General features: G+C 43.2%; 1 protein-coding gene across 4 annotated transcripts; it reads left to right on the top strand.

Moving 5' to 3' along the window:
* Nucleotides 1-13: 13 nt before the first annotated feature.
* LOC112221680 (DCC-interacting protein 13-alpha) lies at nucleotides 14-15,435 on the top strand. Of its 4 annotated transcripts, none has more exons than XM_024383916.2 (22): nucleotides 15-201; nucleotides 1,466-1,564; nucleotides 4,957-5,016; nucleotides 5,400-5,471; nucleotides 6,028-6,115; nucleotides 6,390-6,431; nucleotides 6,547-6,605; nucleotides 6,735-6,881; nucleotides 7,018-7,100; nucleotides 7,271-7,429; nucleotides 7,750-7,938; nucleotides 10,877-10,919; nucleotides 11,037-11,093; nucleotides 11,306-11,397; nucleotides 11,687-11,872; nucleotides 12,186-12,238; nucleotides 12,356-12,530; nucleotides 12,654-12,690; nucleotides 12,877-13,023; nucleotides 13,331-13,381; nucleotides 13,483-13,572; nucleotides 13,791-15,435. In XM_024383916.2, exons 1-22 carry the CDS (start codon nucleotides 148-150, stop codon nucleotides 13,944-13,946), a joined length of 2,139 nt encoding a protein of 712 aa, XP_024239684.1. In that variant the 5' UTR covers nucleotides 15-147; the 3' UTR covers nucleotides 13,947-15,435. The 4 variants fall into 4 exon arrangements, with proteins under 4 accessions (XP_042186394.1, XP_042186384.1, XP_024239684.1 ...); XM_024383925.2 differs by having other exon boundaries at nucleotides 16-201; nucleotides 12,189-12,238; XM_042330460.1 differs by having other exon boundaries at nucleotides 14-201; nucleotides 12,189-12,530.
* The last annotated feature ends 118 nt before the right edge of the window (nucleotides 15,436-15,553 follow it).

Below are 15,553 nucleotides of genomic sequence, written 5' to 3'. Positions count from 1 at the left end.
CTAAAGGCGGGATATCCGCATGTAAGGATGATATGTGTGTGGAGGTTGATCTGAAGGGAAAACATTCAGTGGGAGTGATAGCCTAGCTATTTCTTATTGACCGATTACAGTTCCTAGTCGTACGAATTGAAATAGCTAGCTATAGCCATGCCTGGAATAGATAAATTACCGATCGAGGAGACATTCGAGGACAGTCCGCAGGTAATCTCAAACTATGCTCTGTAGCTCCCTGTTGTCTTTGTGGTGTGCAAGAGCGCAGCGAATGCTAGCCAGCCATGTTAGCTCGCTTGAGCAAGCGTCAAATAAAGAGCTGTCAGAAGGTGATAGGTGGCCTCTTCAAAGCGAATATGTCTGGTCCCCAGGCAAACGAGCGAAACTGCTTCATGATATTTGGCCAACTGTCAATGGTAGTAGCTAGTTTTGCATTATCGGCCTTTGCACCACCTGATAAAAGTAACTAGATAATGGGTTTCTATTGAGACAATGCCATGGCACACATCACACCCTTGTTGTTGATGATATTGAACACACAAATTAGTCGGTCAAGCTAGGTGACCGTCCTGGCTCTAGCTGGGTGCACCACTTCCTCCCTATCGTAGAGTTGAGTAAACACCGCTACTTCCCCAGAATCTAGAGAAGAGGTTATTGGCTAGCTACTTCCCTAGCTGCAAACCACTGGATTTTGATGGGTTGGCTGTCTGACCATAGCTAGGCCTTTTATAATTGGTATTTGGCTTGTCTATGAGAGCTGCACTTGTACAGTGAATGTTAAATGTTCTTTACACCTAGTATTTGTTGGCATTAATGAAACCCTCTTTCAGCTACGGTATATAGCCTAGATACAGTAACCAACAAAACTGCTTGCATGTCCAGTAGTCATAAGAATCATTACTGTCTGTTGCAGAACAGGCTTGTCCAGCAGTGTCAGGGGACTGAGGCAATAGAAAATACCATTTAATTATATTCCAATCCATTCTAGTCATTCTATTTCTATGGCTCTCTCCCCTGACAGAATGCAACATATACCGGTGAGACCAGTTCCAGAGTGTTGATCACTAGCTTGCACCCACAGACATGACATGTCCCTGACCTAGTCTGAGGCGTCTGGGGCATGACATGTAGCTGTACAGTATGGCAGTGGTGGCGCCCAGCTACCCTGCCTCCTGGATAGCTACTGGGCATGCATTCTTCATTATCCTGCCCTATGCAACCTACACAGTACACTCCTGATTCAGCTAAACATAATCTTGATGAAGGGTCGCTCTCCAGGAGGCCACCTCTGATGTGTGGGATGAACACAATAGTCAGATGGATTGGCTAAAGCCACAGATCTGGGACCAGATTAGCATTGCACAACGGTGACATAAGTGTGCCATCTAAGTATCCTCTTTCAGGTAGGCCTAACCTGAATTTTTCCTTAGATGAATGGTTCCTTCATCTACTGTCTTTCTCTCCCTGTTGCCAGACGCGCTCCCTGCTCGGTGTGTTCGAGGAGGATGCGGCTGCAATATCCAACTACTCCCAGAAGCTCTTCCAGGCCATGAACAGAATCTACGATGCACAAGTGAGCAATGAGCCCTGGGATAAGTTCATGCCAGTTAGTGTGCATGTTGATTGCATGTTGTATTTTGATGTCGGCCTTTAGGGAACATAAGCCACGTAGAGATGTTCGTATATTGAAACGTATGTTTTTTTTTTTCCCCCCCCTAATTTGTTTGATAAGATTAGTACAGATTTTCTCATGGGACCCCACATGGGGCTCTGTTCCTCTGCTCCCTCCCTTCTGCATGCATTGCAGTCTGCTTCACTACTGGGCCCTGCATCACTGTCTGTCTCGGTAGCCTATTCTCTGGAGAGCAATGTTATTATGAGATCTTAGTAGTGTATTTTTTTGCTCCTGCTGAGAGAGGCTCTGTTTAACGTTCACTTTGGCTTCTTCATTCTTCTAGCTGGCTAAGGAATACTAGCCAGAGCCCTTCAACATTATTGCAATATGTCTCTGCTGGCAGCTGGCCACCTGACTCACTGACATATTTATAAGTGACTATATACCAGTTGTGCACTCATTCTCTGAGAGTTGGTTTTTGGTTGTTTTGGGGATGTCTGTAAACAGTATTAATCGCAGGATGGTTTTAAAACTGCCTTTTGTCCAGTATCTCGCAAGCATACTATCAGCAGCGTCTCAAGTTGCCTAATTGAGCCGACTGTGAGGCGGGGAGTTCATATCACGTCTCAGGCCCCTGGCCTGTGCTGCGAAAGGGTAGTGAATGTGCTGCCAAAAAGGCAAATCCAGAAGTCGTTGGCGAACATAATGAATAAACCCCTGTTCATGATTCTACTCGTTGGCAAAGAGGCAGGCACAATTGGAACACAGTCAGATCAATAATATAAACATTCTTAGCCTTTGATCAATGCTGGGAGCAATATTAAGATGTAGACCCATAATTGATTTTCTTTATTGTCTGTACAAAATACCATGCATTCAGAAAGTATTCATATCCTTTGACTTATTCCACATTTTATTGTGTTACAGCCTGAATTCAAAATGGATGTTTTTTTTAAACTATTTTTTATCTTACCCGTCTACATAAAAGATCCCATAATGACAAAGTGAAAACATGTTTTTAGAAATGTTTGCAAATGTATTGAAAATTAAATCCAGATATCTAATTTACATACGTTTTCACACCCTGAGTGTACATGTTAGAATCACCTTTGGCAGCAATTACAACTTCGAGTCTGTCTGAGTCTTTCAGCTCTGTCATGTTGGTTGTTGATCAGTGTTTGACAGCCATTTTCAAGTCTTGCCTTAGGTTTTCAAGTAGATTTAAGTCAAAACTGTAACTAGGCCAATCAGGATCATTCAATGTCGTTTTGGTAAGTAACTCCGGTGTATATTTGGCCTTGTGTTTTAGGTTATTGTCCTGCTGAAAGAGGAATTTGTCTCCCTGTGTCTGTTGGAAAGCAGACTGAACCAGGTTTTCCTGAAGGATTTTGCCTGTTCTTTGCTCTATTCTGTTTCTTTTCATTAAAAAAAATCTCCCTAGTCCTTGGCAAAGACGAGCATACCCATGACATAAAGAGTGATACTCGGGGATGTGTTGGATTTGCCCCAAACATAGCACTTTGTATTTAGGACATAGTTCATTTCTTTGCAACATTTTTTGCGGTGTTACTTTAGTGCCTTATTGCAAACAGGATGCATGTTTTGTAATATTTGTATTCTGACAGGCTTCCTTCTTTTCACTCTGTCATTTAGGTTTGCATTGTGGAGTAACTACAGTGTTGTTGATCCATCCTCAGTTTTCACAGCTAATGAACTCTAACTGTTTAATGTCACCATTGGCCTCATGGTGAAATCTTTGTAGTGACTGTGTGTATTGATACGCCATCCAAAGTGTAATTAGTAACTTCACCATTCAACCTGGTCTTTGTGGTTGATTCTGTGTTTGAAAGGCTATAACTCAACAAAATGTGGAGAAAGACAAGTGGTGTGAATACTTTCTGAAGGCACTGTGTAATATATATATATATATATTACACACTGCAGTTGAAAGAGGCTCCCAAAGAGCAGACTGCAGCATAGCCCCAAATGCTACCATGTTCTTCTGGGTCTTAATATGAATTGTTATCTGTTATATTATCTGTTATCTGTTATCTGTTATCATATATATGATAGTCCGTGGAGTTCCGAGACAGGATTGTGTCGAGGCACAGATCTGGGGAAGGGTACAAAAAAAATTCTGCAGCATTGAACATCCCCAAGAACGCAGGGGTCTTCATCATTCTTAAATGAAAGAAGTTTGGAACCACCAAGACTTTTCCTAGAGCTGGCCGCTCAACAAAACTGAACAATCGTGGGAGAAGGGCCTTCGTCAGGGAGGTGACCAAGAACCCGATGGTCACTCTGACAGAGCTCCAGAGTTCCTCTGTGGAGATGGTTGTCCTTCTGGAGCGTTCTCCCATCTCTGCAGCATTCCACCAATCAGGCCTTTATGGTAGGGTGGCCAGACGGAAGCCACTCCTAAGTAAAAGGCCCATGACAGTTTGCCTTAAAGGACTCAGTCCATGAGAGACAAGATTATCTGGTCTGATATAACCAAGATTGAACTCTTTGGCCTGCGTACCTAGTGTCATGTCTGGAGGAAACCTGGCACCATCCGTACGGTGAAGTATGGTGGTGGCAGCATCATGCGTGCATTGTTTTCAGTGGCTGGGAGACTAGTTAGGATCGAGGCAAAGATGAACAGAGCAAAGTACAGAGAGATCCTTGATGAAATCCTGCTCAGGACCTCAGACTGGTGCAAAGGTTCACCTTCCAACAGGTCAACGACCCTAAGCACACAGCTAAGACAATGCAGGAGTGGCTTCGGGACAAGTCTCTGAATGTCTTTGAGTGGCCCTGCCAGAGACCAGACTTGAACCCGATCTAATTTATCTGGCGAGACATGAAAATAGCTGTGCAGCGATGCTCTCCATCCAACCTGCCAGAGCTGGAGAGGATCTGCAGAGAAGAATGGGAGAAACTCCCCAAATACAGTTGCACCAAGCTGGTAGCGTCATACCCAAGAAGACTCGAGGCTGTAATCGCTGCCAAAGGTGCTTCAACAAAAATGGTCTGAATACTTATGTAAATCTGGTATTTCAGTTATTTTTAATACATTTGGGGGAAAAAAACTTTTTGCTTTGTTGTTATGGGGTATTGTGCGTAGATTGAGGATAAATAATTAAATTTTAGAACAAGACTGTAATGTAACAAAATGTGGAAAAAGTCAAGGGGTCTGAAATACTTTCCGAATGGACTGTATTTGTACTATTAAACATTTTTTTTTACAAATGAGACATTTTCCAGACCTCCTCATATGCAGTTAAGGCCAAGCAGACAAACACACAATAATAAGTAGTTGCTCCTACAGTTGGTTAGGTAAAACTACATTTGCTTTTCTCCTTTTTTAGAATGAGTTGAGTGCTGCCACCCATCTCACCTCCAAACTTCTGAAGGAGTATGAGAAACAGGTATGTTCTCACCATGTCAACATGATAGAGGTATTGGAGGTGATGGATTTCCCTTTGAACTGTCCGTTATGTTTTCTATGGCACGTTAATGCACTACTAGGACCAGGTGAAACACAAAAACACCTTGTCAATTATGGTATTATCATTAAGGCCCAGAGTTTTGTTTTATAACGTGACCTGACCAGGCAAGAAACTAGGGCCTAGTCAATTTTCTTCCAGTCAGGAAATGCTTGCATTTCTTTTTCTCATGCATCTTCTAAGAAACCCGTTTGTTTAAAACATTAGTTGAATGCTCTGATTGTAGGTCCCTCTGGATAAGAGCGTCTGTCAAACGACTAAAATATAAATGGAAAATGCATTAGGACTTTGGCCTGTCTTTGCAGCGCTTCCCTCTTTGCAGCGACGACGAGGTCATGAGCTCCACCCTGCAGCATTTTGCCAAAGTCATAGACGAGGTGAGAACTGCTGCTCTGCCGTCATCCTCCTCCTCACTGTGGCACGCTGCTGCTCACATAGGATTACATTGTCTTAACCTTTACCTTCTTTAATCACACTATAAACACTCTCTCACACTGCACTTTAACTTCTTCCTTTCTGTCCATCTTAACCTCTTCCATCTCTTCCTCTTAACCTTGGGGCGGCAGGGTAGCCTAGTGGTTAGAGCGTTGGACTAGTAACCGGAAGGTTGCAAGTTCAAATCCCCGAGCTGACAAGGTACAAATCTGTCGTTCTTCCCCTGAACAAGCAGAACAAGAACCCACTGTTCCTAAAATAAGAATTTGTTCTAAACTGACTTGCCTAGTTAAATAAAGGTTAACATTTTTTTTTTTTTAACTCTCTGATCCTTCACTCTTACATAGTATTTCAATCTTAATTTAAACCCCTCCCTTCCTTCATTCTGTATTTACCTCTCTTCCTTCTTGCTAGGCTCCCCCACCTCTCCTCTGTGATGAGAGAGATATTTCCCTGAGGAGATTCCATAATGTAACTGGCCTTTCTTCTCTCCCACAGTTGAGTTCCTGTCATGCAGTCCTCTCCACTCAGCTGGCTGACGCCATGATGTTCCCTATCAGCCAGTTTAAGGAGAGGGACTTAAGAGGTAAGACTCTAAATTCCATACCCCTTTTTTTTTTTTTTACTCTTTATATAGAGACAAATACATTTATGAGCGCTGGAGACCAATCCCAGGGATGACAAGGGCATAGAATTACATATAAAATCCTATTAAATAAATATGTTAATAGGAGTCTGAAGGTGGCTGTGCTGCACTATCGCTAGCCTAGACCAACGTCTGCCACTTTGTAAAGTTGACTAGTGGCAGAATGTGAACAGATAGTTGAAATGGATGTTAACCATCTTTCTCTCCCCTACAGAGATACTGACTCTGAAGGAAGTGTTCCAGATTGCCAGTGATGGTGAGTGCGAACTACTCAGTAAAACATGAAAACAAATTATTGTTGTGACATGGTATGATTTCATGAGCCCATGTTGTAATTGTAATAACCACTCATGACATGTTTCTGTCTACAGATCATGACATGGCCATCAACCGATACAGCCGTCTCTCTAAAAGGAGGGACAATGAGAAGGTACAGGGTTTGTTTTTGAGAACATAATATTATTTTTGGAGAAGTTCATTATTATAAGATTACCTTGTTGTAACAATAACTGTCTCACCAAATTAAACCTGACATTTTGTGTGCGTGTCTTCTCTCCAGGTGAAGGGCGAGGTGATGGAGGATGTGTATACCTCCAGGAAGAAGCAGCACCAGACCATGATGCACTACTTCACAGCCCTCAACACTCTGCAGTACAAGAAGAAGATTGCCATTCTGGAGCCGCTGCTGGGGTATATGCAGGCACAGGTACTGTACAACAACCTTACTTCCTCCTCCCTTCCGTCTCTCTCTCTTACACCTTCTTTCTCTCCTCTCTCTTTCTCTGTCTCTCTGTCTCCAGTATATGTTCTGATCAGCATGTCTATATTTCTGTATCTCTCAGATCAGCTTTTTCAAGCTGGGATCAGAGAACCTCACCCAGCAGTGGGAAGATTTCCTCACCAACATAGGAACCAGCGTTCAGAAGTAAGCTTCAACCTGAATCTCCTAGACCCTAGGAATTTGTAGAGATCTGAGAAGATTGGATAGTTGTAAGCAATGGTGGTAGCTCCATATTGCCTTCTGTTAGGCCAAATGGAATTATTGCCACATTGCATGCAGTGTGTTTAAGGCTGGGCGTGTGTGGTTGTGTCCAGTGTCCGCAGGGAGATGGATGGTGAGGTAGATGTAATGCAACAGACCATCCAGGACTTGGAGCAGGCCAGTGACCTCCTCTACATGCCAGACCCCGACCCTAGCCAGGTTCCTGTCAACCGCAACCTCACACGCAAGGCCGGCTACCTCTACAGACGAAAGTAAGACGGCACTGTCACACACCAGACACACACAAGCCTGGCAATGGCTACCTCAACAAATGTATACATTCAATCCACATCAAGTTAGTCCATATCAAGCTACGGTAGGACAGCAGTTTTGTCTCTGGCCACAGCTTATTGAAGATGTTCATAACGCTTGCTTGAGTTAAAATATATATATATATATATATATTGGTCCTATTAATTTGTAGTGTAAAACGTTGATGTTAGTTTGGGCCCAAAAGGCAGTCACCTGCACCAGAACAACAACACGTTTTAACCACGCTTTTCCTTTTTCTCTTCTGAATGTGTCCGCCTAGTAAAACGGGCCTAGTGTCTTCCTCCTGGGAGCGGCAGTACTTCTTCACCCAGGGAGGGAACCTGATGGGCCAGGCACGAGGGCATGTAGCTGGGGGTCTGGTCATGGACATCGATAATTGCTCTGTCATGGCCGTGGACTGTGAAGACCGACGCTTCTGCTTCCAGATCACATCCTTTGACGGCAAGAAGTAAATGACTACATATTAAAGCTTTATAAACCAGTAATACCAGTTTATGAAGAAGAATGGCGCTGGTGAGGATGGCTGCCGTTTTGCTCCTAACCAATTGTGCTATTTTGTGTTTTGTTTCGAATTTGTAACTTATTTTGTACGTAATGTTTCTGCCTCTTATGACCGAAAATAGCTTCTGGATATCAGAACAGCGATTTACTCACCTCAACCTGGTTAAAGATTTTTTTTCTTGAATAAATCTGACGCATAGGATATAATGTTGCTCCCGGACAGGCCAAATCCCCGTCATTCGCATGAGGAAAAGAAGGAAATACAGCGGGTACAGATCAGGGGAGAATAAACTGGATGACCTCCGTTCGTACAGATCAGGGGAGAATAAACTGGATGACCTCCGTTCGTACAGATCAGGGTGCCTTGTAAGAATACGTCGGTGAGTGGGTAACACGCCTCTACCATCCGTTCTTTTGGCCAAAGTGCAATCACGGGAGAATGAACTGGATGACCTCCGTTCGAGACTATCCTACCAACGGGACATTAACTGTAATAATCTTATGTTTCACGAGTCGTGGCTGAATGATGACACAGATAATATACAGTTGGCTGGGTTTTCCGTGCATCGGCAGGACAGAACAGCTACGTCTGGTAAGACGAGGAGTGGGGGTGTCTGTCTATTTGTCAATAACAGCTGGTGCGCGATGTGTAATATTGAGGTAGTTTCAAAGTATTGCTCGCCTAAGGTACAGTACCTCATGATAAGCTATAGACTACACTGTCTACCAAGAGACTTCATCTATATTTTTCACAGCCGTCTATATACCACCACAAACCGATGCTGGTAATAAGACCGCACTCAACAAGCTGTATAAGGCCATAAGCAAACAAGAAAATGCTCGTCCAGAAGCGGCGTTCCCAGTGGCCGAGGACTTTAATGCAGGCAAACTTAAATCCATTTTTACCTCATTTCTACCAGCATGTCACATGTGCAACCAGAGGGGAAAAAAACTATAGACCACCTTTACTCCACACACAGAGACATGTACAAAGCTCTCCCTCACCCTCCATTTGGCAAATCTGACCATAATTTATATCCTGATGATGATGCTACACTACAGGACTGTTTTGCAAACCAAACACAGACTGGAATATGTTCCGGGATTCATCCAATGGCTTTGAGGAGTATATTATTAAACTTATTGCTGCAGTAGTAACTAAGATTGGGAGAAGTCTGTCTATAATAAATAAAGCGCTGCTCTGCCTTCTTAAAAACACTATCAACAAGGCAGGTCTTACAGGCCTTAGTTTTGTTGCACCTTGACTAGTGTTCAGCCGTGTGGTCAGGTGCCACAAAAAAGGACATAGGAAAATTGCAATTGGATCAGAACAGGGCAGCACGGCTGGCCCTTGGATGTACACAGAGAACTAATATTAATAATATGCATGTCAATCTCTCCTGGCTGAAAGTGGAGGAGAGATTGACTTCATCACTACTTTTATTTATAAAAGGTATTGACATGTTGAATGCACCGAGCTGTCTGTCTAAACTACTGGCACACAGCTGACACCCCTGCATATGCCACGAGATCTCTTCACAGTCCCTAAATCCAGAACAGATTATGGGAGGCACACAGTACTACATGGAGCCATGACTACATGGAACTCTATTCCACATCAAGTAACTGACGCAAGCAGTAAAATTAGATTTAAAAAAACCTTATGGAACAGCGGGGACTGTGAAGCAGCACAAACATTGGCACAGTCATATGCACACACACACAATAACATACTCACTATACATACATATGGATTTAGTACTGTAGATATATGGTAGTGGTGGAGTAGGGGCCTGAGGGAGCACAGTGTGTTGTGAATGTATTGTAATGTTTTAAAATTGTATAAACGACTCCAACACCATCATTAAGTTTGTTGACGACACAACCGTGGGAGGCCTGGACACTGACAACAATAGAGCCTATAGTGAGGAGGTCAGAGACCTGGCAGTGTGGTTTCCAGGACATCAACCTCTCACTCAATGTGATCAAGACAAAGGAGATGATCGTGGACCACAGGAAAAGGAGGGCCAAACACGCCCCCATTCACATCAAAAGTTTCAAGTGCCTTGGTGTCCACATCACCAACAAACTATCATGGTCCAAACACACCAAGAATGTTGTGAAGAGGGCACGACAACACCTTTTCCTGAGACCGAATTTTTGGCATGGTTCCCCAGATCCTACAAGTTCTACAGCTGCACCATCGAGAGCATCCTGACCGGTTGCATCACTGCCTGGTATGGCAACTGCTCGGCATCCGACCGTAAGGCGCTACAGAGGGTAGTGCTTACGGCGCAGTACATCGCTGGGGCCAAGCTTCCTGCCATCCAGGACCTATATACTTGGCGGTGTCAGAGGAAGACTCAAAATATGGTCAAAGACTCCAGTCACCCAAGTCCTAGACCGTTCTCTCTGCTACCGCACGGCAAGCGGTACCAGAGCACCAAGTCTAGGTCCAGAAGGCCCCTTAACAGCCTCTACCTCCAAGCCTTAAGACTGCTGAACAATTAATCAAATGGCCACCAAACTATATACGTTGACCCCCCCATTTGTTGTGTTCACTGCTTTATCTATGCATAGTCACTTTACCCCTGTCTACATGTACATATTATCTCAACTAATGTGTACCCCCGCACATTGACCCGGTATCCCCTGTATATAGCCTCATTATTGTTATTTTGTTTTTTGTATTCCCTTAGTTTTATTTAGTAAATATTTTCTTAACTGCATTGTTGGTTAAGGGCTTGTAAGTAAAGCATTTAATGTTTTGGTCTACACCTGTTTGTATTCGGCGTATGTGACATACATTTTGATTTGATTATGAACCTTTAGAACTTAGTAACTATTTTCACTGAAGTTACTGAGGTGCTTTGTCTTTGTTTCAGGGTGGTCATATTGCAGGCAGATAGCAGAAAGGACTGTGAAGAGGTGAGATGACAGTCATAATGTAGTGTACATCTTATTTTTGTATTGTATAAATACAGCAAAGACATGGAATTCGCGCATCTCTTAATAACGCTGTCCTGTGCTTCTCTCCTCCTTCAGTGGATTGCAACTATAAACAACATTTCAAAGAGGATATATCTGAGTGAGAACCCAGAGGTGAGTAGCCGGCAATCACTGGAAAACCCTACTCTTACATCATCATCATTCAATCTGTCATCTATAATTAGAGCTGTGAGCCCTATGGTGTGACATTCCCCCAGACAATGCTGGATGTCTGTGATGTGAGTCTCATCTCCCACCTCCCTTTGTTACCGAGCTGTTGTCAAGCACATTTCCTCATTGCTGAAATGCCCTCTTTCTTTTGGCAGGAAATTGCAGCCAGAGTGAACCAATCAGCTCTTGAGGCTGTGACACCGTCTCCCTCCTTCCAGCAGAGGCATGAGAGTATGCGGCCGACCACGTGCGTTTCTGAATCATAGAGACTTCATTATTATTAGAGCCAGGAGTTTTTCCTGACCATGGAACACTCTGGGCCTTGGTAGTGTATAGTCGATAACTACTCTAGCCTATAAAGTGGTTACATAATCAAGACTAACCAAGGTAAACCCTACTGTAGTAAGTTAAATTAAGACAAACCCTGCTCTAGTTAGAGGTGTCATGATATTGCATTCTGTCCAACTCTCTAACCTCCATCTCTCTCTAACCTCTCTGACCTCCATCTCTCTCTGACGTCCGTCTCTCCTGTATAGACAAGGGCGGTCCCGGGCAGCGCGGACCAGCAGTGTGAGCTCAGTGGGCTCTGAGACGGCCTCACCGGCCCTCTCTGTCCTCTCATTGGACGCCCTGGTGGCTCCTGACACGCCCATCCAGTTTGACATCATCTCTCCAGTCAGCGAGGAGTACGCAGGCCAGGCCAAGGCTGCGGGACAGGGCAGGTCGGTACTAACTAACCAGGGTTTCCCAAACGGTGTATAGGCGGGACGAGACCCTGGTATATGTTGAAGTTAGGGGGCGAAACTTTGGTTTTAGAAGTGGGGGGAGATTAGTTATTTATTTTAATTATACAGTTGGATAAACACTCCAAACAGCATACCCAACCGCTCGGAGGCATCCACATGGTCCTAAAGCACCCCGTTGCCTCGTTTCATATCACATTTCAATAATAAAAATGCAATTGCAGAAGGTTGCGCCCCTCGTTCAAGTCATATTAATTCATATTTTTGTTTCTTTTCTCCCCGTTTCTGAAAGAAGGACCAACCCGTTTGGTGAATCAGGAGACACTCCACCTGAGGAGAGTGAAGGTAGTGTCTCTGTCTGTCTGTGTCAGGTCTGTCTTGCTGTGTGTCTGTGCGCATGCCATTGTCTGTGTGTGTCACCCCCCCCCCTCTCTCTATCTATCTGTCTCTGTGTCCATCCAGACTCCATCCTGCACCAGCTGTTCATTGTGCGTTTCCTGGGTTCTATGGAGGTGAAGAATGCAGACAGCTCTGACGTCATCTATGAGACCATGAGACAGATCCTAGCAGCCAGGGCCATACATAACATCTTCAGGATGACTGAGTCTCACCTGCTGGTCACCTGCGACTGCCTCAAGTGAGACATGTTCTCTTTGAGTAATGTGCATGCGTTGTTTTTTTATTTTTATGTGTGACATAATTAACAGCATGCTCTTACAGTCAATAGATTTGCCTGTGTGTGATGTTTTGTGGTTTTCAGGCTCATCGATCCTCAGACACAAGTCACACGGCTGAGGGTAGGTCCTCCAACTCACACTACCTCCACTAGAACATGTTTCTGTTTGTCATTCTATTCATTGATAGTCAATTATATAATTTCCTCAGTAGCATTACTGGTAGGTGAAATCTATCATCACTGACACAACACCTGTCTACACTCAACATTAGACATGACTTCTTGTTTTAATTCTCCCCTCCCCAAGTTCCCTCTTTCCAGTGTGGTGGTGTGTTCGTCCCACCAGGAGAACAAGCGTCTGTTTGGATTCGTCCTGCAGACTGCAGAAGGCAGGGTGGACGGACGACCTGTCATCGTCTGCTATATCTTTGAGTCCAACAATGATGGGGAGAAGGTAAGTTCTGCTCTGCTGTGTAGCCTTTGTTCTCACATGTGTTGGTAGGGCCAGTAGTTACACGATATAACTAGGGCCTGGTGTTTTTCCTGGTCAGCCACACATGCAAATGTGTTTTCATGGTTTGGAACAAGTCCTGACTCTAGGAATACGCATATTGTGTCTGTATAGTGATGGCACTATCAGTTAAAACAGTTTATAGTTTTCATGTTGTGACAAAAGGAAGACATTTGCATGTGTCTACTGTTTGTTCCCTGTGTTAATTTCTTTTTTTTATCTCTGATTGCATGTTGTGTTCTCCTTTCAGATATGTGACAGTGTTGGGCTGGCCAAACAGATCGCTTTCCACTCAGAGATGGTAAGACATGTGAGACTCTGTTTTAGTGGAATTCATTTAAGATTTTAAGATGAATCTTAGCTACTCATGTGGGACCTTGACAAAAAAAATTGCTGATTCAGGATCGCAAAGCTACAGAGAAGAAGGAGGAGCAGGACAAGGCCAAGGAGAAACAGCAGGAGGAGCTGAGTAAACAGAAACAGATTGAAAAGGTAGCGTCAGTGTCCCAGCAAATCAATACATTGCCGTACCAAAAGAATTGACAGTATAGTACTTATCCTATTCTTGTTGACTTGTAGATCAATGTCTATCTTGATCAGTGTTTGGTCTATAATCATAACTGTATTACCCTCTGTGTTCACTCATGTTACAGTAAACTGAATGATTCATTGATTAATTGATGAGTCAATTAATTTGAATGAACCCACAGGACCTGGAGGAACAGAGCCGTTTAATCGCAGCCTCCAGTCGCCCCACCCCCCCTGCTCCTAGTGCTGATGGGCAGTTCCTGGTGCTGAGCAAAAGCCAATCAGAGGACAGTGATGCAGGACAGGAGGGGCGGGAGAAGGGAGAGTCGGAGGCCTAAGTGAATGGAAGGGAAAGAGCTTTCATCAGATACTACTTTGGACCATCAAACTACCGGAAATCGATCATCTTCAATGGAAAGAGAAGACTGAGCAATTGTTTGTGTGATTTTTGGTCCATAGGGCAGGCACAATTGGCCCAGCGTCTTCCGGATTAGGGTTTGGTCGGGGTAGGCCGTTACTGTAAATAAGAATTTGTTCTTAATTGACTTGCCTAGTTAAATAAATGTTAAAAAGTCACCTATGTTGAGCCAATGTTCTTTTCTGAACAGACAACTGAACAAGCTTGGCGAGGTCTTACTACAAAGTACTATCCGGTGAAAATGTAGTTAGAGCGGGAGTTGGTTCCTTGGCTCCTCAACCCTGGGCCTCGACTTAGCCTCTATGGGCTTTTCTCTGGCTCCTACATTGTTTTACAGAGGAGTTGTTCTGCAAATAGACTTTATAACATTACACAAAGATGGATTAAGACCCCACTAAACTAACAAAAGAAGAGGAGAAATAAATGTGTGTGTGTGAATCACTGAACACTCAAAGAATCCTTCCGGATCTTTCTCATCCTCCATATGTAAATCATGTGTACTGGTATTCAGAGGAAATGTAGAAGGAGATGATTAATGCTTTTAAGCTTTTTTTTAATAATCAGGGTGACTGAAAACCATTGGCATACTAGAAAACATAGAGTTTATAGAGTATATTAATTTGTTGGGGAAGGAAGACATTGCACATGTTAATACTGTAATGACATAAAATACTTGTTTATCCATTCAGCTAACACGCTTGCATGTGCTTTGGATCCCATCATTCAAGATACCTAATTGCCACGCTTTTTTCCCCGTCTATAATGAATATTTACCGTTTCAATGGATCAGACTACTTGCCATAGCCCAACAGGCCTTGTGCCTGAGGTGTAATGTATTCATCTCATTGGTTGGAACAAAGAACAACACTATAAAACAAAGTGCTAAATCAGGGCATTGACTCTTAAAAGGAAAAATGGGATCTATGAACTGTTTGTTTTTCCCCATTATGTCTGTTAAAATCGATTGTTTTGAAATGGTTTGTGTTTTTCTCAGATTTCTGTACAAAGAAATGCACTACATACAGTATGTATACTATTGAACAGTTTGTCTGAAATGTTCCTCACTCTTAACCCATTGCTATGTAAGTTTGTGCTGAGCTCTGACTAAGTTTATCACTTATCAACTCATAGTGAACACATGTTGCAGTGACATGATGCAGGGAAAACTATCATATCAACAAAGTGGAATTGATTTGACATATTACTGATAATGAAAGTTGAGTCTACTTTATTATCATTTTGGGGAAAGGTGTTTAAAGGAGTAGTTAGGAACTGTTAGATGTTAATAGGGGGGACTGCACTTTAATTATTGATGCAGGGGGAAATAGGATCATGTTTACTCTATATACTTCAGTGATTACTGTTGCAGTCTTAAATAGCTTTTCAACAATAAAGCTACACTAATTGAAGGCTGTCTTATTTTAGAACTCCTAGGTTGTGTGTGTGTGTGTCTCGAGACTAAAGCGTGACTGTAAAAACAAGCATATTATTTCGTACAATAGCAGACTACTTTTATAGTCTGAACAA

This window comes from Oncorhynchus tshawytscha, linkage group LG02 (assembly GCF_018296145.1).
Source record: "Oncorhynchus tshawytscha isolate Ot180627B linkage group LG02, Otsh_v2.0, whole genome shotgun sequence".
NCBI lineage: Eukaryota > Metazoa > Chordata > Actinopteri > Salmoniformes > Salmonidae > Oncorhynchus > Oncorhynchus tshawytscha.
Note: the sequence above shows the minus strand (reverse complement) of the source record. Positions and strands in the feature narration are given on the sequence as shown.

Excerpts from the sequence above, each read along its gene's own strand:
- LOC112221680 (XM_042330450.1), top strand. The coding sequence starts at position 148 with ATGCCTGGAATAGATAAATTACCGATCGAGGAGACATTCGAGGACAGT. Across the intron at positions 1,565-4,956 it reads ACAGAATCTACGATGCACAA|AATGAGTTGAGTGCTGCCAC; the intron begins GTGAGCAATGAG and ends CTCCTTTTTTAG. Across the intron at positions 7,430-7,749 it reads GGCTACCTCTACAGACGAAA|TAAAACGGGCCTAGTGTCTT; the intron begins GTAAGACGGCAC and ends GTGTCCGCCTAG.